This window comes from Empidonax traillii, unplaced genomic scaffold, assembly GCF_003031625.1.
Source record: "Empidonax traillii isolate 1590-97213 ecotype Southwest subspecies unplaced genomic scaffold, ASM303162v1 scaffold55:size2822071, whole genome shotgun sequence".
Lineage (NCBI taxonomy): Eukaryota > Metazoa > Chordata > Aves > Passeriformes > Tyrannidae > Empidonax > Empidonax traillii.
In genome coordinates, this window is record NW_020955248.1 from 1,529,407 (window position 1) to 1,552,759 (window position 23,353).

General features: G+C 49.2%; 2 protein-coding genes across 6 annotated transcripts; both read left to right on the forward strand.

Annotated features, from left to right (window-relative positions):
* The first annotated feature begins 1,823 nt into the window (after positions 1-1,823).
* On the forward strand, positions 1,824-10,530 carry RAC2 (Rac family small GTPase 2). 2 transcript variants are annotated; one of them, XR_003570715.1, is made up of 7 exons: positions 1,824-2,037; positions 4,735-4,806; positions 6,003-6,120; positions 7,578-7,640; positions 8,296-8,459; positions 9,382-9,516; positions 10,269-10,530. XR_003570715.1 is itself a non-coding variant. In XM_027879489.1 (7 exons), exons 1-6 carry the CDS (start codon positions 2,003-2,005, stop codon positions 9,510-9,512), a joined length of 579 nt encoding a protein of 192 aa, XP_027735290.1. In that variant the 5' UTR covers positions 1,828-2,002; the 3' UTR covers positions 9,513-9,516; positions 10,269-10,530. The 2 variants fall into 2 exon arrangements, 1 of the variants encoding a protein (XP_027735290.1); XM_027879489.1 differs by having other exon boundaries at positions 1,828-2,037; positions 8,296-8,455.
* On the forward strand, positions 5,277-19,537 carry SSTR3 (somatostatin receptor 3). 4 transcript variants are annotated; one of them, XM_027879485.1, is made up of 3 exons: positions 5,277-5,289; positions 15,527-15,931; positions 16,729-19,537. In XM_027879485.1, exon 3 carries the CDS (start codon positions 16,784-16,786, stop codon positions 17,987-17,989), a length of 1,206 nt encoding a protein of 401 aa, XP_027735286.1. In that variant the 5' UTR covers positions 5,277-5,289; positions 15,527-15,931; positions 16,729-16,783; the 3' UTR covers positions 17,990-19,537. The 4 variants fall into 4 exon arrangements, with proteins under 4 accessions (XP_027735286.1, XP_027735288.1, XP_027735289.1 ...); XM_027879487.1 differs by lacking the exon at positions 5,277-5,289 and adding an exon at positions 13,294-13,854 and having other exon boundaries at positions 15,766-15,931; XM_027879488.1 differs by lacking the exons at positions 5,277-5,289; positions 15,527-15,931 and adding an exon at positions 13,294-13,677.
* The last annotated feature ends 3,816 nt before the right edge of the window (positions 19,538-23,353 follow it).

Below are 23,353 nucleotides of genomic sequence, written 5' to 3' on the forward strand. Positions count from 1 at the left end.
TGGCCCATTACATTCTCTGTCTGCCTGTCCTTCCCAGCTCCCCTCTGTAACAGCCTTTTCCCTCTCCCTTATGTCCTTCTCTGACCTGTATTCCTGTGGCCTGTTCTTGCTCTCACTTTCAGAAGTGTCAGTGGGTTTCCCTCCACCCCTTTCCCTATCCCCCACAGAGGGAACACCTAGTACAGCTGGTCACTTTGTGCTTCTGAAATAGCTGCAAGACTTGGAAATGGTTGAAAGTTTCTGGGTTGTGGCCAGTTCTGAGTGAAAGATGGGAGAGCTCTCCTTCAGAACAGATCAGTCACAATAGCCTCCCATGGCTGCAGCAGCACAAAGGTCACTGACCTTTGGAGAAATGCTTTTATTCAAAGATCCTTCCTTCTGGAATATCCCAGCTGCAAACTCATTGTTCTTGGTCTAAATGGCGTCCTGACAAAGCCTGGAAATTCTATTAATTCTGTGCCACCTTAGCCCATCTTCTGTAAAACGCATCTCCAGCCCATCCATTCCTCAGTTCAGGCTGGAGCACACAGATATTCATACACAGATGCTTTTCCAGGCTTAACTGTGCACAGAGGAGAAGGAAGGAAGAAGATGCAGACCCTTATTTTGATAAGGGAAAGGAAAGGGTAGAGCTTCCTGGGATCATCATGCTCTTTGTCTCTTCTTTCTTAGGGTGCTTGCTTCTCTTGATGCTTAGCTCTACAAATCTTTTATCTTCTGAGGACAATGAGAACTGCCTTAGAGAGTTGAGGTCGTTCAGCCTGAAGAAGAGGAAAATCTAGGGAGACCTTATTGCAGCCTTTCAATACATTAAGGGGACCTATAAGAAAGACAAGGACAGGCTTTTTGGTAGGGCCTGTAGTGACAGGACAAGAGGTTATAGTTTTAAACTAAAAGAGGGTAGATTCAAACCAGATTCAAACACTTGAACAAGTTGCTCAGAGAAGTGGTCGATGCCCCATCCCTGGAAACATTCAAGGTCAGATTGGACAGGACTCTGAGCAACCTGATGTAGTCGAAGTGTCCCTGCTCATTGCAGGGCGTTGGAGTAGATGGCGTTTAATGGTCCCTTCCAACCCAAATTATTCTATGACAAGAAAGAAGGGGTCTGGCAGAAGTTTCCACTGGCTGCTTTTGCCCAGGAGTAGAGGAGAGGTTGGATAGGAGAGAGTGGTTTGCAGGGGTTTCTCTCATCCACCAGTATTGGCTCTCATAGTACTGTCAGAGGAGAGAAAATAGTTCATTGCATCCCTTGATGCATTTGCTCACCTTCACGGTGAACACACAGGTTCACACATCTTTGTACTAGAAGTCGGGGCAGGTGAGAAAGTGGGGGAATACCTTATCCCCACAGGAGCAAAAGGATAGAGCAGAAGCCATATGGTGGCAGTTGCTTCCTAAGGGCTGCATAAATTCACTGTTCAGCCTTCACAGAGGAGTTGTTCCTTGTGATGTTTCACCCTTGATGCTTAGGGGCACTGGGAAGACCTGAAAAACCTTCATTAACCCTCATCACCCCACTACTCCCACTTCAGATGCCCTTCCCTGCTAACATCTCCTCCAAAGTTTGGATAATAAAGGAGGGAAGAGAAAAATCCACCCCTCTGCTTTCTCACCCCACTTCTAACCCTTGTTCAGCTCCCCTGGAAAAGCGGTTTGGTGCCCTCAGCCATTCACTGCGATGAGATGGGAAGGGACTGTGTGTGAGACACATAGGGAGAACAAAAAATATTACAGTAGTCATTATCCGAGCCATGAAGCCACGCCTGCTCCACCTCCAGCTAACGGCCTCTGCCGCAGAGCTACATTGCGGTGGGAGGGGAGGAGGGACCACAGGGTGATCATTGAGTAAAGTTCCCTCTTCCACTTCCTCCCTCCTTGCAACCTGCTACTGACTGAAGCACAAGGGCTGATACCCATATTTGCCCATCTCTCCTTGCTCTTTGCCCTGGTCTGACTTTCCTTTTCCCCGGGCACTGTCCTCCACTACAGATCCAGAGCCATGCAAGCCATCAAGTGTGTCGTGGTGGGAGACGGGTAAGTACCCTGCGTGTTTGCTGTGGCTGTGGGGAGGGATAGGCAGTGACAAAGGACATGAAAAAGAGGTGGCTGCTTCATGAAACCTCCCCAACTTTGCTTCTGACCTCCTGCAGGCTTGCTACTAGTTGCTTGCTCCTCCTTCCCCAGGGCAAGGGACCTTCCTCTAGGGAGAATATGGCATTTTGAAGGCTATCCTGTCCCATGCACAGGAGGTGATGGTGTTCCTGTCAAATTCAACCCTGTAGGCAGGAGTCAGGCCACTTTGGGGGTGGGAGGTAACAAAACCTTGCCTTCACATCATGGTGGCTTTGCTGCCCATGATCCCTGGAAATGGCCCGATCCAAGCCATCAGTAAGTGAAACAGTCATCACCACTTGGAGAGCAGGAGGGATAGAGTGGACAGGGTCTCTTCTTGCCCTGTGGGATGAGTAGATGTAATGGAGGGAGAGAGGAAAGTCCATATTCAGAATGAAGTAGCTTAATTCATTTCCCATCTGGAAGCTGGCCAGGCTGTTATCTGGGGCAGCTGTAAGGTAGCAAATGAAGAGGCACTTGCAGCAGTCCTGCTCCCCACAGTCACTTCCTCCTTCAAAGCTCGCCTGGGGAAGAAGTTGTCTGCAAACATAAGAGTACGTGTCAGACATGTTCTCAGGGGCTTGAGAAAGGGGACGGGGAGAAGGGACAAGGAAAGACAGGTCTCCAAATAAAAAACTTTATCTCTAAGAAAAGTCCCCTGAAGGCTTCAAGCTAGAGCTGGATGAACAACTCCATTGGGCATTTCTCTGTTGCCCTGTTACCCACCTCCCTAATTTGCCCCTCACACATTGCACCAACTTTGTAGCCGTTCCTCAAGGCAATATTCCCCTCATATCATGGCTAACCCCACAACACATCCTGCTCTCAACCCCTCTGACCTCAATTCCTCCTAAATGCCTTCTGTCCCATCCTTTTGCTTCTCTGTACACCTCTCACCATCTTGCAACACAGCAGTGCAGTTATTCCCCCACTGCTCTGAGCTCTTGGTTCACCACCTCTCACCTCCCTCACAGCCATACCAGCCATGTCACGCCCTTGGCTCAACCCTGCCAACCACATTACTCAGCTAAGCCTGCATGTTGCCCCATAGCTGTTCTGCCCCCATAGACCCCCCTATCACACATCACTGTCCTCTTAACACTCCCTGAGTTCAGTCACAGGAACCTCCAGGTGCCACTAACCTCACCTCTGTGTTTTACCATTCACCCCTTCACTGACCCTTTGTACTCCTCTCTGTTCAACCACACCAATTCAGAACCTGCTTCTCTTCCATGACTGATGCACTCACAGGCCCATAGAACTCCTGAAATATCACCTGTAGAGTTTCAAGAAGCCTCCATGGCCCTCCCTCAATATCTCAGTGATAACAGGGAAGCAATGGAGCTGGGGAAAATGCAGGGACTGAGAGAGAAAGATCCAAGAAAGAGGAGTGGCAGAAGGAAGAAACAAATATCAGAGCAAAGCCAAAGAGCTCAGCTTTTCCTCAGCTGCCCCACAGTCCAGTGACTGAGGCAGGTGCCTTGTGGCCATGGTGAAGATGCTAGCCATGCCTGTCAAGGGCACACAAAAAGGCAGGGCTGCAGGTCTGTGACAGGGACTTTGCAGGTACAGCTGAGATGGTTTCAGCATTCCCAGGAAATAGGAATGTCCCAGGAAAACCATCTGTCTCAGGAAAGACATCTCCCACATCCTATAGCTGTGCTAGCAGAGGCAGGTTGCTCTCATCACCTCCACCTCATGCGTTCTTTATCTGAAACCTATCTGGGTTTTTCCAAGCCTCACAAAACTGAGAAATAGCATCCCAGCAGGAGAAGGATTTTTTTTCCCGCACTTGTCCTGGCTGCTTTATTTTCTACCAATTTCTCTTTACTTATTCTTTCCCTCACCACACTCTTCACCTTGCTCACAAAAAATCCTCCTCTACTTTACAGCCTTATTTCTCCTTATACCACCAGTACTCTCACCCGGTCTGGACTGTGCTGCTACACTGGCTTATTCGCGCTCGACCCTGCTGCAGCATGGATGTGTGGGTGGCTAAGGAGAGAGGAAGCACCAGCTTTTAGCTCAGAAACATCACCAACAGCCTCTGTCAGCCATGGGGTACAGGCACCTTGCTGGCTGCTTACAGCTGTCTGTGTGGGTGATGCTGCAGCTTACTGTAGGTAGAAAAGACTGAGACATGTCATGGCTAAGTCAGGAAGAGTTGCTACCGGTTCCTGGCCACAACACCTGCAAAAGCAGGCAGGAGTGCCTGCATCTGAGTGCTGAGGCTGGCTTGGCAGCTTTGTCATGGCACTGAATCAGTGCACCAGCCCTGGTTGTGAGTATACAGCACTGTGCAAGCTCTGGAAAATGTGAGGCTCTTACCTCCATCTCAGAGTGGATGCGTTTTAGCTGAGTGATCTCTGTACTAGACCATAAAAACAAGCCTTCATGCTCATAGACAACAAACATTTCTGGGTGACATCCTGTCTTTCTTTATGCTGGTTTTCTAACCTATGGTTATGTGCTGTCTGGTCCTGTGAATGTGTTTCTACTTCCAGGGGTCACCTGACAGGGCTAGTTTGGAAGTGTGGAAGGATTGCCCCATCTCCATCTCACCCTAGCAAGACTACCTGCCCTGCCATGATTTCCTACTATTTTTTCTTTCTCTTCCAGAGCTGTGGGAAAAACCTGTCTCCTTATCAGCTATACCACCAATGCCTTCCCAGGAGAATACATTCCCACTGTGTGAGTAATGCATAAACAGGTCCTGGAGTGGGTGGGAGGCATGGAAAGCAGCATGCAAAGAGGTGCAGTAACCCTTTGTTGCGTGCTCCATTGGTCACAATCTCCATGCCAAGTAGAGGAAGGTCTGCCAAGCCAGCAAGAGAGCTTTACACTTTGGATCTTCTAGTTTTTTGCCAGAAGCATGAGTGGCCTTATAAAATGCTGGTATAAATGGGATATTTGGGAGGCTCAAGCCAACTCAAGGTCTATCTGCTTTCTAAGTTTACAAGTAGTAGATGGGATCCTTCTAGGAAAACAGGCACTAGGCTACAAGAATTGGGCTGGATCCAAGAGAAGGCAGTTGGATGGACATGGGTCCCCACTTCCTTCCTTGTCCAAGGCACTTTCTGTCATTGGAGCAGTCATAGATTTGGTTGGAAAAGACCTCTAAGATCATTAAGTCCAGCCATTAGCCTAGCACTGCCAAGTCCACTACTAAATCATGTCTCTTACGATGTCAGCGTACGCCATGAACACATTCACAAGGCCTTTGTGTTGGTGCCTTCCTATCACTGGTTTCCCTTGCCTTAGTGTGTAAAAAAAAACACCAAAAGGACCAGGAAATAAAAACTTCTAAGAACATCTCTATTGTTTCAATATCCTTTTTTTCCCATTAAGTCTCTACTCCCAAGTGTGCAATCCTGACAGCTGTTCTCAAATATTTCAAGCTGAGTTGTCAAAGAGTAAGGGGACACACTGTCCTCAATTCCAGCAGGGCTGTTCAGGAGTGCAGGGCTCTGGGGGAGCTACAGAGACAGGAGTTCTTCTTCACTTTTAAACTAGTTTTAAAACTAGGTTTTAGAACATAAAAAAAGAGAAAAAACCCTAAAGAGACAAGGGCTTGGTGAAAGAGTAGTCATAGTTGTGGGAAGGATATTGGGGAAAGAAAGGGCAAATCAAAGGGTTTGTGGATCTGCATGTAAGGTATCAAAGGTTGGGCTGCGGCCAAGCACCTGTCCAGGACAGCTGAGCAGTAGGGAGGAGGTTGATGCAGAGTGGGAAATCCATAAGGGGGAGGCTCACTGCATCACTCAGATGACCTGAGAAGAGGAATCTCTACCCTTTGCTCCTGCATGTAGCTAGTGAACCCCACCTACACTACTGGAAGGACTCCCTCTTCTCCTGTTTGATCCATGACCTATGTCTCTGAATTTCAGGTTTGATAACTATTCTGCCAACGTGATGGTTGACAGCAAGCCTGTAAACCTGGGACTGTGGGATACTGCTGGACAAGAAGACTATGACAGGCTGAGGCCACTCTCTTACCCGCAGACGGTGGGTCACACTCCATGCCCTTCCTCCCCTCCTCCCTCAGATACACCTCCATCCCTTACTGCAAAAATCAACACACCCCATGAAACAGTGACAGGACTGTTAGTGTCTCTGCATTTTTCTAAGAATATCTCTATTGATATACAAGTGCCTTGAAACCCAAAAGTTAAAAGACAGCTAAGGATATTTTGGAGCCTTAGTCTAATCTTCCATTACTGGTATAACTGAGCAAGAAAAGCGAAACATTCAAAGACAGTTTTGAAGCCAGCTGACACCAACTTCAGTGTGGGGCAGATGCCTTACACAGCCCTGGTAAAAAAAAATCTCCTTTTGTAAAGCTGAAGTGGCTTGGAGAATTTAGGAGCTGAGGCAGGAGCTTCTCATATTTTGCTAACCCACTATTCTGGCTTCTGCCTTTTAAAAGATATCTGATGTGTGGACACCTGTTTGATCTGCTAATGCCTGGAGCGGAACAAAGGGATGCCTCAGATAGTGTGTTCACCATTTTTTCATCACACTGACTAAGTAATTTCAGGGTTTAAGGATTACCTTCCCTAGAGAATATTGTTTTGAGCAGTCCTTTAGCAAGCTCAGAAAGACCCTGCTGCATCAGGCGCTGGTCTGAAGGTTGCCCCTGCAATCAAAAAGATTGGCAATTGAGGCCACTATTTGTTTGGGCTCAGTTCAGTCACTTAAAAATCAGACACCAGGTAAAAGCTGTTTGCCTAAGCTGCTTCTGCAGTCAGTACAAGTAGGCATATTTCTCAGCAATGTGCTTGTACCCACTCTAGGATGCATCTCAAGGGAAGGTGGGGGAATGGTTCTCCTAGGCTGTTGTCTATTATGGTTCTAGAAATATGAAAACAGATGGGCTGGGTCTGACATCACTGTTCCAGCTAGGTGAAGCTGGATGAAATAATTATCACCTTGATGGACTGGTTTGTTTTGGTTTGATTTGGTTTGATTATAATGGAAGTCTAAACTCTGCCATGCCCAGGAGAATCTCTTGCCTGAAGAACTGAAACTCCACCTCATCTGAGTCCTGTGTGTGCACTTTTTGGGTTGAGCCTAGCTCTGTCTCAACTGTAGGCAAAAAATTATTTTGGCCTGAAAGGTCTCTGGTGTTCTGTGAGAAATGAGCAGGACACTGTCAGGACATTTCCCATGAGGATGAGTGTGCCAACCACAAAAACCCCATCCTCATAGTTGACAATCTGGCTCTTCTGATAGTGGTGGCTATGGTTACCATGAGTCATGGGAGCAAACGTCCTTCTCTCCTTCAGAAGCAAGAAGCAGCAGTCAGGACTAGGACTGTGTTACACTGTGAGAAACAGCTTCCCCTGGCATGACCCTCTGCTGCAGAGGGAGTGTGCTGCCCACACAGATCTTCTCTTCCCTCCCTGCCTCGTCATGCCATCCCATGCTCTCATCCTAACTGCACCATGGTTGTATGCCTACAGGATGTCTTCCTGATCTGTTTCTCCCTTGTCAGCCCGGCATCTTATGAAAACGTCCGTGCTAAGGTGAGACGGAGTAACCTGGTACATCAGGGGTGAGGGGGGTGAGAGTGATGGTGGTCTTGCAAAGACAGTGACTGTGGGAGGAGACTACCAACAGGACTTCTAGGTTCAGAAGGAACTAAAATACCACCCTCCTTCAAATGCCTTTTCTGGTTCATCTCAAAGAGGGTGGCCAACCCTACTAATGGACTAGTATTCATCTTGCTGGGCTATTTTGCTGTCAGACCACAGACTTATATTCTGATGGCATCTTTCAGCAAAGACAGTTAAAGCACAGAGGTGCAGGATCAGTCCATAGGGTATGAGAAGCAGGTACCTACAGCCTTTAGATGGGAAGTGAGGGAGTAAGGGAGAGAGTAATGAAGATGAGAACAGCAATATTTCCTTCCTACCACTTTCAGGTTCCTCCTGGATGGGAGGGTGAAGGGTAGAGAGCAGCTTGTGCCTTTGCTTAACAAAATTTGAGTTCCATGTTAGGTTTTGCCTGAGGAGTCAGCAACAGGGACTGGCCTGGACCAGGTTCTAGTACCCAGCAATGGATGTGAGGAAGGACAGCCTGTCTTGCTGACCTTTATTCAGGAGTGCCTCTTTGTTTCCCTTTTGCGTGCCCGTATGTATGACCTCTTCTCACATCTTTGCTGTTTTGCTCTACTGCTAGTGGTTCCCCGAGGTGCGGCACCACTGCCCTAGCACTCCCATCATCCTTGTGGGCACAAAGCTGGATCTTCGTGATGACAAGGACACCATTGAGAAGCTGAAGGAGAAGAAGCTATCCCCCATTACATATCCTCAGGGCCTTGCTCTGGCCAAGGAAATTGGTATGTGTTTTGGGAAAGATCTTGGACCTACTGAAAGGAGAGAGACAGAAAATAAGGGCTTCCCCTCAACCTAATAAGGCTTTTGTAGATGTATCTCACAGTGAAATCTCTGAGGGACACTGGGAGACATATCAGGGGTCATGGGACAAAATGTACTTCAGGAGAATCAGGAAGGAGATCTGCTTGTTGAGGCAGATCTCAAACTGGCAGTCCTCTCTCTGGTCACCATCCTCCACGTACACACACAAACACATACTTTCACATTCCCCTCCCCTTTTACTCTGCTACTTCTATGTGGGACAAAATTTTTCTTCTGTGAAAGCCACAGCTGCATTGTGGGCAGAGGCCTCTCCTCTACATCCGGAAAGAGGTAGAAGAGTGAGGTTTTTAACATCTCTCAGGAAGAACTGCAACTGCAACTTCCCCTTCCTGCTTCTGTCTGCTGGGGCTTAGAAGTGCAGCCCCAGGTATGAGCTACCATTCAACTCAGGGGCATCAGCTTCCCTCCATACTTCAGGACATGTATAAGTTCTTGCTCCTCTCTTCTCGGACATGGCACACGTAGTACAGAGGGTGAAAAACACAGTTTAAGGGAGAAGTTTTCAATCCGGAGTTCAGCGGAGGGGACGTCTGGCCAGGATAACATAGCCAGCCACACACAGTGGCTCTGCTCTGGCTACAAAGGTGGAGAATAGGCAAACCTTGGCCTTGTACAGCTAGCAAGCTTTCCCCTGAAGTCAAAACTGTGAGTGAGTGAAGTATGTCCTGACAATGCATAATATCCTTGATCACCTGAGATGTATTTAAGGAATTCGGGCAAGAGGCAGGTGCCTTGCTTTCTAGCACAAGCAACAGAAACCTGGGTACCCCACTGCCTACCCCAGCTCCTTTCCTCCCCATTACAACACCCAGCTTCCTCCCAACAGACTCTGTGAAATACCTCGAGTGCTCAGCTTTGACGCAGCGCGGCCTCAAGACAGTGTTTGATGAGGCCATCCGAGCAGTCCTCTGTCCACAGCCCACCCGCACAAAGAAACGTGTATGCAGCCTCCTCTAAGCAAGTAAGTCTGACAGGGATTCCAGGGAGTGACACCAGCGACACTTTCCTGTTCCTGGGCCCAGATGGTCAGGGATACTGGGTTCCTGTGACCTGCTGAGCCTGGTAGAATGGGTCACCCTCAAAGAGAGAGGGAGACAGCAGTCCTGCTTGGGGAAAGGACGGGACATGGGATGATGGAACCCAGAACAAATTCCCCCTCCTTTCTGTTTGACTATGGGCAGGTTTGCTCCCATCTCCTGGTGCAGGGCTGCCTAGGATTTTCCACAGTTGTCCTCACAGACAAGAACTGTCTGTCCTTCTGCTGCAGAGGGGAACTACATCCAGGCTGCCCTGGGGATGACCTGCTCTGAGAGCTACGAAGCCGTAGCCTTTGCCTAGAGGAATGGAAAAAAAAAAAAATCTGTTCCCTATTCATGGCAGCTGTCCAATGGCCCTTCCTCTTACCAAGCCCTGCTCACCTCAAGGGGGTTTTTGTGTTGCTGTTCATTGGCAGGCAGCAGCTTTTCCTCCAGAACTCCTTTACTCCTCATATTGTCCCTAACTGCCCTTCCACTTCAGCTCAGGTCAGCAGAGAGAGGAGAGAGGCTTCAGGATGAGAGGCAGAGCTGGCCAAAGCTTGATGGGAGAGAAGAGTGGGAGCTTCCTAGTTGGGACCCTGCCCCTTCACACTCCCACCATCACCAGGGCAGAGGGAAGGAGAGCAGGAAAATAGTTGAGCTGGTATTAGGAGGCCTGTCATGTTTTTGGCTATAGATCCCAGCCCCATCCTGATGCCAGGTGCTGCCCAGCACGCAGGAGAGTGACGGCTCCAGCTTCCCGGAGCTCAGCACTTTGTGGCGGTCATTGTGCTTTTTTACTTCTGCCGGCTTGAAAGACTGTTGTGGATCTTTAGCACTGGTGTGTTGGTTTGCACAACTTCCCCACACTCGCCTCACCCCAGCTGCTCCTGCCCTTCCTCCCAGGCCCCTGAGGTTACAGCGTAGTGAATAAGATTCAATAAACAGACCATATTCTTGTCATGTCTCCGATGTGTTGCACCTTGGGGGGACACAGCCCTGAAGCAGTGACCAGTGGGACAGCTGGGTGGAGGCACCTACCAGCTGTGCCCCCTCCTTCAGCAACAACGACCCAGGCATGGGCACCACGATGAGCTTGGTGAGCCCCAGCCGCTATAGGATGAAGAGACATGGCACGACTGATGCACCAAGTTGCAAAGTTCTCAGCTGAGCCCCCTGCATTCCTCAGTAAAGTGCAAATATTGTGTGCAGTGGGGTGATTGCACCTTCGCTTTTGCCTTTCCTCTTCTCAGTCTCCATGTGTTCAAAGGAACAGTTGTCTCCCTTTTGAGACACACAGAGAATGGGATGCGGGCTTTGGGACAGGACACCCAGACCCAGACTACTCTCCGTGGGGACTGCCCCTCCTGGTTGCTGTGGACATCCTTTCACCAAAACACTGCTGCATTAATCTTCCTAAGCTCACATACCAAGGAGTCATATCAGTACAGGCATTCACTCACACTGCTAGGCACAGCCAGAGAGAAAATAGGAAGGGGGAGGGCAGGGAAAAAAATTAAAGAGGGAGGAATGAGTCACCAGTCCAGACAAATTGCCTCCAAGACACTAAAATTAAGCTGAAGAGAGTGGTCCCAGTGGTACTATGGATCTGGCAGCTGTGAGCACCTGCCTTCCTGATGCATTGCAGGGACTTGAGAGTAAGTGTTACAGGGTAGCTGCTACTGCCACCGCTTGCAGGAGGTAGGAGGGCTCAGGGTGCAATGATTGGCACTGCAAAATCCTGCAGTCCTAGGAGGGCACAGAGAAACTATGGAGTTGAGCCAGTTTACCACTCCTGGATGCAGCAACACTTCTGAGCTTCAAAGGCTGTTTCCTGCAATGAGGAGGTGCAAGTGCCAGCTACAACCACCACGGTGAAGCCCCCGAGGTACCCTGCTGCCAGGGAAATTTCTGCAATTTCAATTCATGGTTAGATCTAAATAAGGAAGTTAATTCAGTGATGTGACACGTTACCTACTGATAAAGTACAGAGCAACTCTGGAGGGCATCCTGTGGCAGTAAATTACACAAATATCTGCATTGCACATGGGCTGTTGGATGAATTGCCCGGGCCCTATGCAAAGGTGGTGTAAATTTTGTCAATGTAAGTCCAGATGCACAAAAATTAAGTCTCTGGTACAGGCATATACTTGTGGAAGGGCAAGGAAAACAAAGCCCTTGAGAATGGTATCTAACCTCTTTAAACATTCTAAGCATTACTCAAACCAATGTATTCCCAGTGGTTTATTACTTCCTCTCTAGTTTTCAAGCCTTGGCTTTTACCTTCTCAATCTGCCTCGTCCCATGTACAGCAATACTGGCCATGTGCGTGAAACAAAATTTATTTACCTTCCTACCTGTGGAGGTGCACAGGCTGAGCTCTCATCCCAACACAATTTAAGCAGTTTGCACAACCCTGTTAAAGCTGAGAATGGGGCAGGACTTGGGGCATTGGGGAAGCAATCTGGAGACCTGGAATTTGTGATCCTATTTCTGTGCTTATGCTAGCTAGTCCTGCAAGGGTTAGCAGGCCTGGGTAGAGCTCTGCTGTTGCTTGGCTCTGTTTCTTCTAAGGCAGTAGCTTGGGGGCTCCTGCATGGTGCTACAGATACCTGCTCTGCCATGGGCAAAGAAAACCTCTGGGTGCTACCCATGCCATTCTTTCCACAATGAGGCCTCATATCTCTTGTGTGTCTCCACACAAGCACAAGCATTGCGGCCAAGTTCTGGCCTAAGGCAGCCTGACAGCTTTTAAGTCCTGTACTGCCTTCATCACCTCACCTATGATCAACACTGGCTGAACATAAAGTTGCTCAAGAAGCCTTGGAATGCCAGATTAAACCCTGGCTATGTTCTGCTCAAAGAGATACTGCCTTCTTCGGTTAAGGCGGGAATTGGCCCTAGGGGCTCAAATGTTCACAACAGCAGTGCCAAATGTCAAGGAGTAGGTGACTGCACAGCACAAGGAGTCGCTGATGTTGGGAAGGGGCTGAGGATGATAGGAAAAGCCTTTGTGCAGGGAATGGAATGTGAAAATCCTCATATCCTTCCTGGGAGAACTGCTCACACAAAGGAGATTACTTTCTTTCCTAGACCGATTTCTTCTTGGTCTACATGTTCCAGCAGAGATGAAATCTAGTAGGAGAGTTTGGGGCTGTTGAACTGGAGCATTTTCACAAATAAAGTGCAAAAGAAAAGAAATTGTTCATGGAGCCAGATAAGGGAAGGAGTTGAAACAGACAGCCCCCTATTTGGCCCTCTGCCCCCATCTCCATCCATCTGGAGGTACTCATAGCACAGAATAGAAGGGAGAAGGATTTGTGTGCTCAAAATCTACCTCGATTTCTCAGCATCTTGCCAGCCAGGTTTTGCCGTGTCCCTGCAGCTCTGAGCAACAGAGTCCTGTCTGCAAGACCCTTGAAACAGGGAGGTCGTCTCCTGGGTGCCTGCCTAGGGAAGCCGACACAAATCGCCCCCTCCTGCATGCCACTCTCCCACCACATAGCTGCTCTCTCTATCCCTCTTCTTCCTCTCCCTCTCTCCTACACTGTCTTCAGCTTCTTTTACCTCCCTCTCTTACTCCTCATTCCTTCATCCTCTCCGTCTTCCACGCTCCCCTATCCCTTTGCCCCTCTCCTTGCGCCTCTCTCCCCCCATTCTATTCTCCCTCCCGGTGTCTCCTCCCGCTCCTGGTTCTCCTGCCCTGTCGTCCATCCCCTTCTTCTCCTCCTTCTCCTGCCAGTGTTTCCGTGCGTGGCGCCCATTGGCTGCCGGCACCCGTCCCCCGGTGCCGCCGCTCCGCTCCCTCTGCCCGAGCTCCGCAGATGGCGGGGGCAGCGAGTGGGACAGACCCTCCGGCGTGGGGCTGAGGGACCGCGCAGCCCCGGCCGGTCGCCCGCGGGCACGGCCGTGGGCCCCGCTCCCACGCCAGCCGCGGAGTGGGCGATGGGCAAGTGCGGGAAGAAGGACTCGCGTCTCCGGTAGCGCACGGTGGGCGCGTTCCCTCCGGGACCGCTCCGCTCTACCGCTTTTAAGAAAGGGGAAGGGGAAAAACATGACACGGATTCTCCCGGTGAAGCAGAGGAAAATGTACGTCCCGACGACATGTAAGTACCCGGCGGCTCTGCCCGCTCGTCCCAGATGTCACCCGCGGGTATGAGTCCATGCAGAAGTTAACTCTGCAGTTCCAGAGAAGGAAATCTGCCGACCTTCCCCCTCCACGGCTCCCTACCCTCCAACTCTGCCAGTCCATCCTGGTCCCTACTAGACAGCTCAGCCCTGAGGTGAGACAGTGGAGTCCTGAGATCAAGCAGGGCCGTGGGAAACCGAGGAGACAGGTGGGGAGGGGGACATGAGGGGCTGCAAGTTATTGGTCTCTGTGGTCCCTCCCAGTTTCTATTCATGTATTGTAACCAAGTTGAAGCTCAGCTTTTAGCATCCACCTCCTCCTTTCATTCAATGCAGAAATACATATATATAAAATTTGGTTTTTTTCTAAAGAAAGCAGTAGCATCAATTTCCCAGCTCTTCCTACCTCTCTACCTTCCTCCTGCTCTCCAGCTGCATGAGCCAGGTACATTCTGGTAGCATCTGTTAGCAGATGCCTAGCCTCTTGCAACAGGTGCTGTCCACATAAGGGACAGACTCCAAGGGGATGCCAACACACTATCAGTCTGAGGCCACAGTTCCTCCCCAGTTCTTACCTACGCCGTGTGCTGCCAAAGCAGCCAGCAGAGTAGATCCAAGCTAGATGAGGCATTGGTATCCAGTGATTGTTCTGTCAAGCTATCCAGAATGTGTGACATGGTGTTTGAGCTGATGCGTAGTACTTGACTAAGTTAGAATGTCAGAGACAGACCACATCTGCTTTAAGTTTCTTCACTGCATCTGTCTGAGCAGGAAAAATGAGTTTATAGAAAATCCATGGGGGTTGCTGCATGCCCTAGCATTTTTTATAGGGTTTCTGGGGCCCTGAAGCTGGGTTTACTGTGTTGCTAAACCACAGCCTGAACAACCAGTTTTGAGGTCTGGACCCCAGATGCTCTTCAGCCTCAGCATCAGTATCTCCATCTACATTTGATATTTGTAGGGCTCTCTCTCCAAATGTCTGGCTTTTTTTTTCTTCTTCTTTTTAATTCATTTGCATGCAGGAGAAACATCCAAAGGAATTCCTAACTATGTCTCCACCTTGTAGAGGATCATCTTCTTATGAACATACTGTTCAGGCCTCTGCCACTCGTTTCAGGGATCTTTGTACCCAGAGCAGCCACTGCCCTCCTTTTTCCTCCAACAAGTGATTTGTGTCACTAGAACAGCATTGGAAAAAATATCAGACAAAAGATCCTTCAGTTCAGAGTTTCAAATCACTTCGCACTCTGCCCATTTTTTACAGCCACTCATAATGTGTGGGACAATCGAGTGCTGCAGGACCCCAAAAGCTGGGCTTCTATCAGGACAGTGTGTCACATCCCAAGGCACTTGCAAATAAAGAAAATTTAAACAATTTCAGTCCTTCAAAGCTCAAATGCTTCAAAGCAGGAAACATTCATGCAATAGCCTGTAGAAATGGCCTTAAGACATACTTGCCCAACTGTGTTTTTATGGGGCCTACTAGATGAAGTCCCTTCAGCATAAGATTTGATACATCTGTGGACTTTGCTGGGTTTGCTTGCCTGATATCCAATGAATCCATCTAAAGCTCAGGTCCCCCCTAGTGTTTCCAGAACTTGGTAGGACATCTACAAAAGCCAGAATAAAAGTTATAATATTAAGACATTTGTGAAGGAAGTTGTGATGCCACAGAGAATCCCATTCAGGAGAAAAGTCTCTGGAGTGTTTCTGGCCTCCTGAAAGTAGTTAAGATTGGGAGTATTTCCTTTAGAATCCCCAGTTTTATTTTCCAGAGAAAAAGAGCTTCAGAGTCCTAGATGATTTGCTGAGATGCGTAAAGGTGAGCCTCAGGGTCCTTGTTCCCTTCCAAGAAGCTAATTCATCAGGAGGATGACCCTGTCAGTCCACACCTCCAGAAAATGTTACCAGAGCTAGAGTGATCCTAAAAGCATCACAAAGCTCCCCTGCATAAGGTTTGCCAGGGTGTCTCTGGTCTGTAGTTCGTGCTGGGCTCTGTATTTCACATACCCAGAGCCCTCACAAAAGGCACGTCTGTCTCTTAACTGTCTCTTCTCTCCCTGCAGCTTCTCACCCAGTGTCAGCAGCGACCTTGTAGTGAATGGAGAACTTGTTTGCTCAAGGCTGTCTCTAAGTGAGCCGAGTGCTGTTTCCATGCCAAACCCTGACGTGATGGGCAATTGGGCACCTCAGATTAGGAGGGCTGGGACACTGCTTTGATGTTGCAAACAGGTGGGCCAGCAGGGCTCTGTCATTAGCAGTGTTTTGCAGGGTGCAGAAGGAGAGAGAGAGGCAGAGAGAGAGAGGGAGAGGCAGGGAGAGAAAGAGAGAGAGAGGGAGACAGTGAGAGAGAAGATGAGAGAAAGAGACAAGAGAGACCTGGACTGATCCCTCTTGGTATAGCCCAAATAATCTGGCTCTTCCTTTGCTCTCAAACTAGCATAACACAAAATAGCTACTCTCCAGGTCAGGTGCTGACCTCAGCTGCTATTGAGAGAGAAGGTGCTTTTGCTTCTGCTGGTAGGGCCAACAATAAACTGGCCAGTCCAGAAAGAGTTGCAGAAAGCAAGAGAATACTCAGAGAATGGGGGAGTCGTAATTGGAATGGCTTTGTCACTGAATGCTTTTCCCTCTTTTGTTTCTAAGGCACCTGCACTTATAAATGAGAATCAGGCCTCTGGTGACTGTCCTCAGTATTGGAGCCATTAGCAGAAAATGAGAAATTTCCCTGCCTTTATCCTAGTCTGTTGTTCTTTCCCTAGAGGATCTTTCCCTAGGAGAGAAGATCCATTGGTCCACACTGAGCCATATCACTGTGTGTCCCTCTGTGCCCACTGTGCCTTGCAGGACTAGATGGGTTTGATATTGTCCTAGATCTTCCAGTGGCTGCCAGCATCCACAAACTCACCTTGACTTCCCACACCTGTCCATATCTAAAACACAGTTAATGTAGTGATTTTATCTGTGGCTTGTTCAGCTGTCATGTCCCCACTATCAATGTTTTTTTTTTCTCCCCCTCTCATTTCCAGATTGCTAACTGATCCTGCAAGGACACTGCCCGTTGCCCTCTTCCCTGCCTCTGCTATGAACACTTCTGCTTTCAGCCTCCCCACACCAGCAGTGTTGGAGGAGGAGAATGCCTCTAGCAGCTGGGAAGGCTTCACCACCCCCAACAGCTCCACCACCGTCAGCCCTGGTGTAGTTGTCAGCGGTGTCCTCATCCCCGTGGTCTACCTCATTGTCTGCGTGGTGGGGCTGGTGGGGAATTCTCTGGTCATTTATGTGGTCCTACAGCACTCTGTGAGTGAGTCGGTGACCAACGTCTACATCCTGAACCTGGCCCTAGCTGATGAGCTCTTCATGCTGGGCCTGCCATTCCTGGCTGCACAAAATGCCCTCTCCTACTGGCCGTTTGGTTCTTTCATGTGCCGCCTGGTGATGGCCGTGGATGCCATCAACCAGTTCACCAGCATCTTCTGCCTGACGGTGATGAGTGTTGATCGCTACTTGGCCGTGGTCCACCCAGGGAAGTCCTCCAAATGGCGGACAGCACGGGTGGCCAAGGCTGTGAGTGCAACGGTGTGGGTGCTGTCTTCCATAGTCGTGCTGCCCGTGGTTGTCTTCTCGGATGTCCCTTTAGGGATGAGTACGTGCCACATCCAGTGGCCAGAGCCAGCCTCGGTGTGGAGGGCTGGCTTCATCATCTACACTGCTACGCTGGGCTTCTTTGGACCACTGCTGGTGATTTGTCTCTGCTATCTTCTGATTGTTGTGAAGGTTCGTTCCTCTGGCAGGAGGGTGAGGGCTCTGTCCTCCAAGCACAAGCTTTCAGAGCGCAGAGTGACCCGCATGGTGGTGACTGTTGTGGCTGTCTTCGTCCTTTGCTGGCTCCCCTTCTATGTCCTCAACATAATCAATGTTGTCTGCCCACTGCCAGAGGAGCCATCCCTCTTTGGCGTCTACTTCCTCGTGGTGGTGCTGCCGTACGCCAATAGCTGTGCCAACCCTATCATCTATGGCTTCCTCTCCTACCGCTTCAAGCAGGGCTTCCGGAGGGCCATCTTTAGACCATCCCGCCGAGTCCAGAGCCAGGAGGTGCCAGCAGGCCCCCCGGAGAAGACTGATGATGAAAGGGAAGAGGGTGAGATCAGCAAGATCACCCAGAATGGAAATGGCAGGCAGGAGCGCCCTCTAAGCAGTGGAGAAGGAGAGAACAATGAGCAAAAACCACTCCCTGAGGAGCCTGTGGGATGTGAAAAGAGCAACAAGTTGCATGTCAGTTATTTATGATGAAAGGGATGGTGCAGGGGAAAGAGACATTGGAACATGATGTCCCCTTCACCTTGTCTGCTTTTCCACCTCAAAGGCAATGGGAGACATCGATACAAAGGCGTATTAAAGTCCAAGAGTCTGTTTAAGGATGAAGAGGGCTCCATGAACTTGTAGAAAAAGCGAGGCATTTTTCTTGGCTTTGGAAAAGACATCTGAGGTTTATGTGGTACTGGGTAAAGAATGGACTGTATCCAGGGGAAGCTGAAGAGGTGCTGGGCACTGACAGTACAGAGAGAGCAGGATCAGGCCTAGATTGCATGATCTGTCCTTAGATGACCCAGCTGTGGAGGGCATCACTGCCATCTGATTATGGCACTCCAAGGAAGTTCCCAAATGGCATATACTACATGTAGGCATCCCAGTGCCTTGATTATCCTCCTTATAAACACGAGAAGTGGTTTACCCTGAAAAACAAGCAGGAAGGAAAAATGTCTGCAGCAAAGACATACCAGCCAGTTGCATGCATAGCTGGCCCCTCTCTAGCTCTTAAAAATGTCTTGGGGACAGACTTCCTGCCCACGCTGGCTGTGGCTGAAGACCACTAATTGCTTCTCTTTCTTTTCAAGGCTCTCATGGACTACAGGCAGGCTGATGAGACTTACCTGGGAGAAAAAAATAGAACATTTCTTTGCTGCACCTCACATTCTTCAGGGTTTTCCTGGTGTCTCTGCACCCCGGTGGGAGATGTAACAAAGGTAGAGAAAAAGACAATGCAACATGAATCAGAGGCAGTGTTTCTTGCAAGCTGAAATGCCCTTTCCTTTTCCTCTCCCTAAGCCTTACTGTAAATAAACAAAAAGCCTTTGGACTTAAAAGGTCAACAGGGAAGAACCATTCTGTGTGTTGAGGGGAGGGGGTGCTACAGATTTGTCTCTCTGAGAATACACAATGTCTTTGGGTTGAGTTGATCTCTACATGGAGTACTGTTTGGCTGACACAAGAGATCAAGGCATCTATCAGTAGAGGATGCGGGCAGGAAGCAGAGGGAGGTCGGGAGATCTCCAGTGTATATTAGCTATGGTCGCAGAGAGTCTGTGCAATACTAGGAATTGATTCGTCTTGTGGGAAATGGTAGAGTATTTGGTTCAGAATGGTGAAGAAATTATGTTGATGTGTTTGCATGTGCACAGAAATTGTTGTATGCAAAAGTTTATTTCCTGGACTGTACATCTATGAGAATGGCTGCAGAGGATGGGAGACAGAGGAGTCAGGCTGGTGGGAGATGCTAGTGGGTTGGGCACTGATGCTAACCTGTGTGATGTATGTAAATGTGTACAGGGATACATGACGGGGTATGCATGTGTATAAGTGTATACAAACACAGATGAGGGAGTGTGTTGATGCAACTGTGGAATGTTTCAGTGCAGGTACAGTTTTGCAGGCATGCAAGTATTTATGGAAATGTGTGCGCACATGTGAATGCTTGGGTAAGAGTGTGAGAGTATGTGTGCTGCTGAGAGGGTTAGACCAGTGCTTGCTCCTGTGCATTCGTTGTTGGAGGGAAGCTGTGGGTGGGTCCAGGTGAGCATGTAGGTTAGAACAGCAACAATGTACAAGAGTGGGTGGGATGAAGGTCTCCTTTGCTTTGGCTTCATTCCTCCCACACCTTTAACTTCTCCGTGAATACTATTGCTAAGCTACAGCCACCAAAATGGTCCTCATACCAGAGCCCTTGGTTATATTTGGGCACTTTTCTCTATAAATAATTTTGAGAAATGGGATGGAGGGACCCATCAGAAAAGACATGTCTCCCTGAGGTCAGGAGATGCTGGAGGACGTAGTCTGTGGAGGGTCAGTTATGAGAGCTGGCTGGGTGATGGAAAGATGTCTCACAGGTCACTTGGGAGAAGGCAAGAGAAGTGAAGGGGTGGCATGGGACCAGGTGTGCTGAGATAGAAGCCAAAAGCCCTGGGCTGGGTAGCAGAACAAGCTGCAGCAGCTGAGGATGGTGGCAACAGAATCACTTTATGAGGAAGCAAGAGTCAAAGTCACACAAAGGCAGTGTGATAAGTGAAGGCCTGGCAGGCATCAGAGGAACTGCAGTGCAGGGCACCTGAGTTCAGGAAAGGACTGTCACAGGGCATGAGGTGAAGAGACACCTCCTAGACAGATTAGATAGCTCAGGAAGAGAGGGAAGGAACTGCAAACACAACCAAAGACATTCAGCTGCGCACTCAGCTGTTGGTACTGCTATCACCTCCATGAGAAAGGAGGTATCCTACATCCTCTTATTTGCTCTTTAAGCCTGGGACACCAAGCTGTTCATGCCTAAGCCTCAGTAGCTGAGCTACCAATGATACCATACAGCAACTGCTTAGCTCCTCTTTCAAAGTGCACTTGCTCCCCTGAGCACGGGCAGTCACCCAGGAGTGCGGGCTCAACTCACAGGGAAAAGAAAGTGCTTGGTAGTCAGATTCTTGTCTCTGCTACCTCTTTATATCTCCTCCTCCTTCCATCCATGCATCAGCTTCCCACACTGTGGGCTCCAGTGAGAAAAGCAGCCAAACTATTCATGGGTGTGGGATAAAATCTGTTGGACTAAAAAAAGCCTCTTTTATTTTCTCGGGGAGCTCCTGCAACATCCACTGGATGAAGCACAATCAAGCAGTCCTAGCAGACTGAGGATGGACTGACAAAGCTTCTGCCTCTGTAAGGGGCAACAAATGGTAGCAAGAGTAAAAGGTCTGACTACCAAGTGGTCAGATAGATGGACAACATAGCACTTTAAACAGGGGTCTGTGTTGCTCCTCTTGCAATGAGGACCAGAGCAAAGGGAATGCTGGACTCCACTGGCACAGCAATCTCTGTAGGACAGAGGAAAAATGGTATTATCGGGGGAGCTTGTAGCACTGTTTGTGTTTGATGACCAGGCACTGAAGAAGGCATGTGATGGTGAGTGAGGACCTTGTAGGAGGCAGCTCAGGTGGGTGGGGGGCAGATATAGGATGGGTTTCCTTATACATGGAGTGGCTGTTCAGCTGCCGTGGGGAGACGGGGGAGTTCCCCAGCTGCCAACACACTTAACAGAGACGGTCTCCTTCACCACCAAATCGAGATGAGACTTCATTTCACACGCCTTTGCAGCTCCATCTGCTGAAAATCACCATTCAAGAAACTCCATCGACTGGTTGGCTTCTTAAAATACTGACATCCCTTAGAGCCCAAGCACTGCAATGCCAGCACCAAGCAATTGTGCCAAGGAGACATCATTTTGATACACAGAATCTGAGCGCCCACCAAGACAGCTCTGCAGGGGAGCCTGCTGGGAAAAACAAAATATGTTCCAGGGAGACCTGCAAAAAAACTTGAGATTTAAATAGGAGTTTAAAAGAAAAGAGACAAGCATCATATTTTTCTGTCTTGTGTTTTCTTCGCCTCCCTATGATGCATCCTATTTTGCAGTGACAAATTGGTGGAAAAAAGATGAACACAAAGTAAGACTGGAGGAGGGGAAAAAAAAAAAAGTATTTTTTTTTGTCCAAAATTCATGAGGAGAAAACAAATGCTACAGAATTCTGCAAACTATCACCACTGATTAAAATGCTGTTTTTCACAGGAACAGGCATTTGGAATGATGGACGGTACCCTGCTGCCTTCTGACCCCTGCTCTCTCCTCAGCTCTTTCTCCCTGTTGGTGAATCCCCAGCTTTTCCTGTAGTAATAGCATTAATCTGACTGCCTCTGTGATCCCTTTCTCTTTCCTTAACGATGGTGCGATTGACTCCAGGCAACCCAGAGGCCACGGGGACTGTGCGCAGTGGCTAAGTGAAAATTCTGGACGTGTTCAGGGGGATTTTTTCCAGTTAGATATGGAAATGGATTTTACTATTCTGAGTGCAGAGACACAGAGATAAGGGCTCCATCAAGCCCTGTGCTGCACAAAAGGTTTTATTCTCGTCACGTAGCGATCGGAGCTGCAAGACCAGAAAGGGCCGCAATGATTTCAGGAGCATTGTGCAATGCCTCTTCTCAGCAAATGTGTGATCATAAATGAGGGGTTAGAGACACAGGGAACCCATTCTGTCAGCAGCTTAGAGAGTTTATATGCTCACGTCAGAGTGCACAAGAGCAGATACAGAGAGGCATTCCTATGCGTTGTGCATGCATGCAAACAAATGAGCGTTTACATGATTGCATGCGTGTATGTGTGGGTACATGCAACTGCGTGAATGTGTATAAATATACGCACATATTCGTGTCTGTGGGTGCACTGATTCAAGTGCATATAGATGTATGTATGAGACCATATGTGGCCACCCACACAGATGCACACATATCCAGACATGCACGTACCTCTTGGCCTAAGCACGAACACCAAGAATGCAGCACACACACCTTAATGCACACATGCATGAGCTCAAACTGGGAGATGACATCTGGACCTTCCAAATGACCTTCCCCACACATACCCACCCACCATACCTGCAAACCCAACCACACAATGGTGGTCTGCGGCCGCTTTGGACCCACTTAGTGTGACCCTTCTGCTCTGCGGTGGAACTTCAGGAGAGAAATTGGAAGGGCAGTGAAAGGTGACGGCTGAGGGGCTTCACTGTGGAGAAGTGAGGGTGCATTCCAGGCTGTTACCAACACAGCCCACACATAATGTCATTTGGAGCTGTTGTTAGGGAGCCGCTGTATTTGTCATCAGCAGAGAATCACAGCAGCTCGAATCAGGTAACAGCAAAACTGTCCAGGCCACATTCTGATTCAGCTGTTGTACACGGATATGGAACAAGGGGGTGTGTGGAGGGGGCAGGAAGCAGTTAATCTGTTGTTGGAATAGGGTAGCCTGTAGAGATGGGGAGATATAAGAAATGGAAACATCTTTGAAGAGAAGATGCTCCTGGTTCTCTTGAGGATCCAACAGAGAATTGAAATGCTTTATCTGCTCGAACGAGTGGAAAATATGCAAATATTTGCTCATGAAAAATTGCTGTTCTTTGCCTTCCCAAGCATAAAATATGCAAACGCCACGCACAACGCAGCCGGCTCACGCAGATCTCACACTCACCACGTCATGCACAAACAGGCACACACGCATTCCCAGTACGTCAATGCAGCCAGCCAAAGACACGTGCCTGGGCTGCAGCACGGCAGCCTTCCCTACATGACAGACAGGGCCGCGGGGCACGGAAATACGGATGCCTTGACGGACAAACTGAGCCTCGTCGGGCTGTGCCCCCACCGCGGTTCCCTGGAACCCCCGCGGAACCACCAACCGCAGCGCCCGCGAAGCCGCGGGCAGAAGGAACGCGAGAAGCCATCCCGCTCCTGACTGCCCTCGGGCACTCGGGACACTCGCGGGGAGGGAGGGAAGGA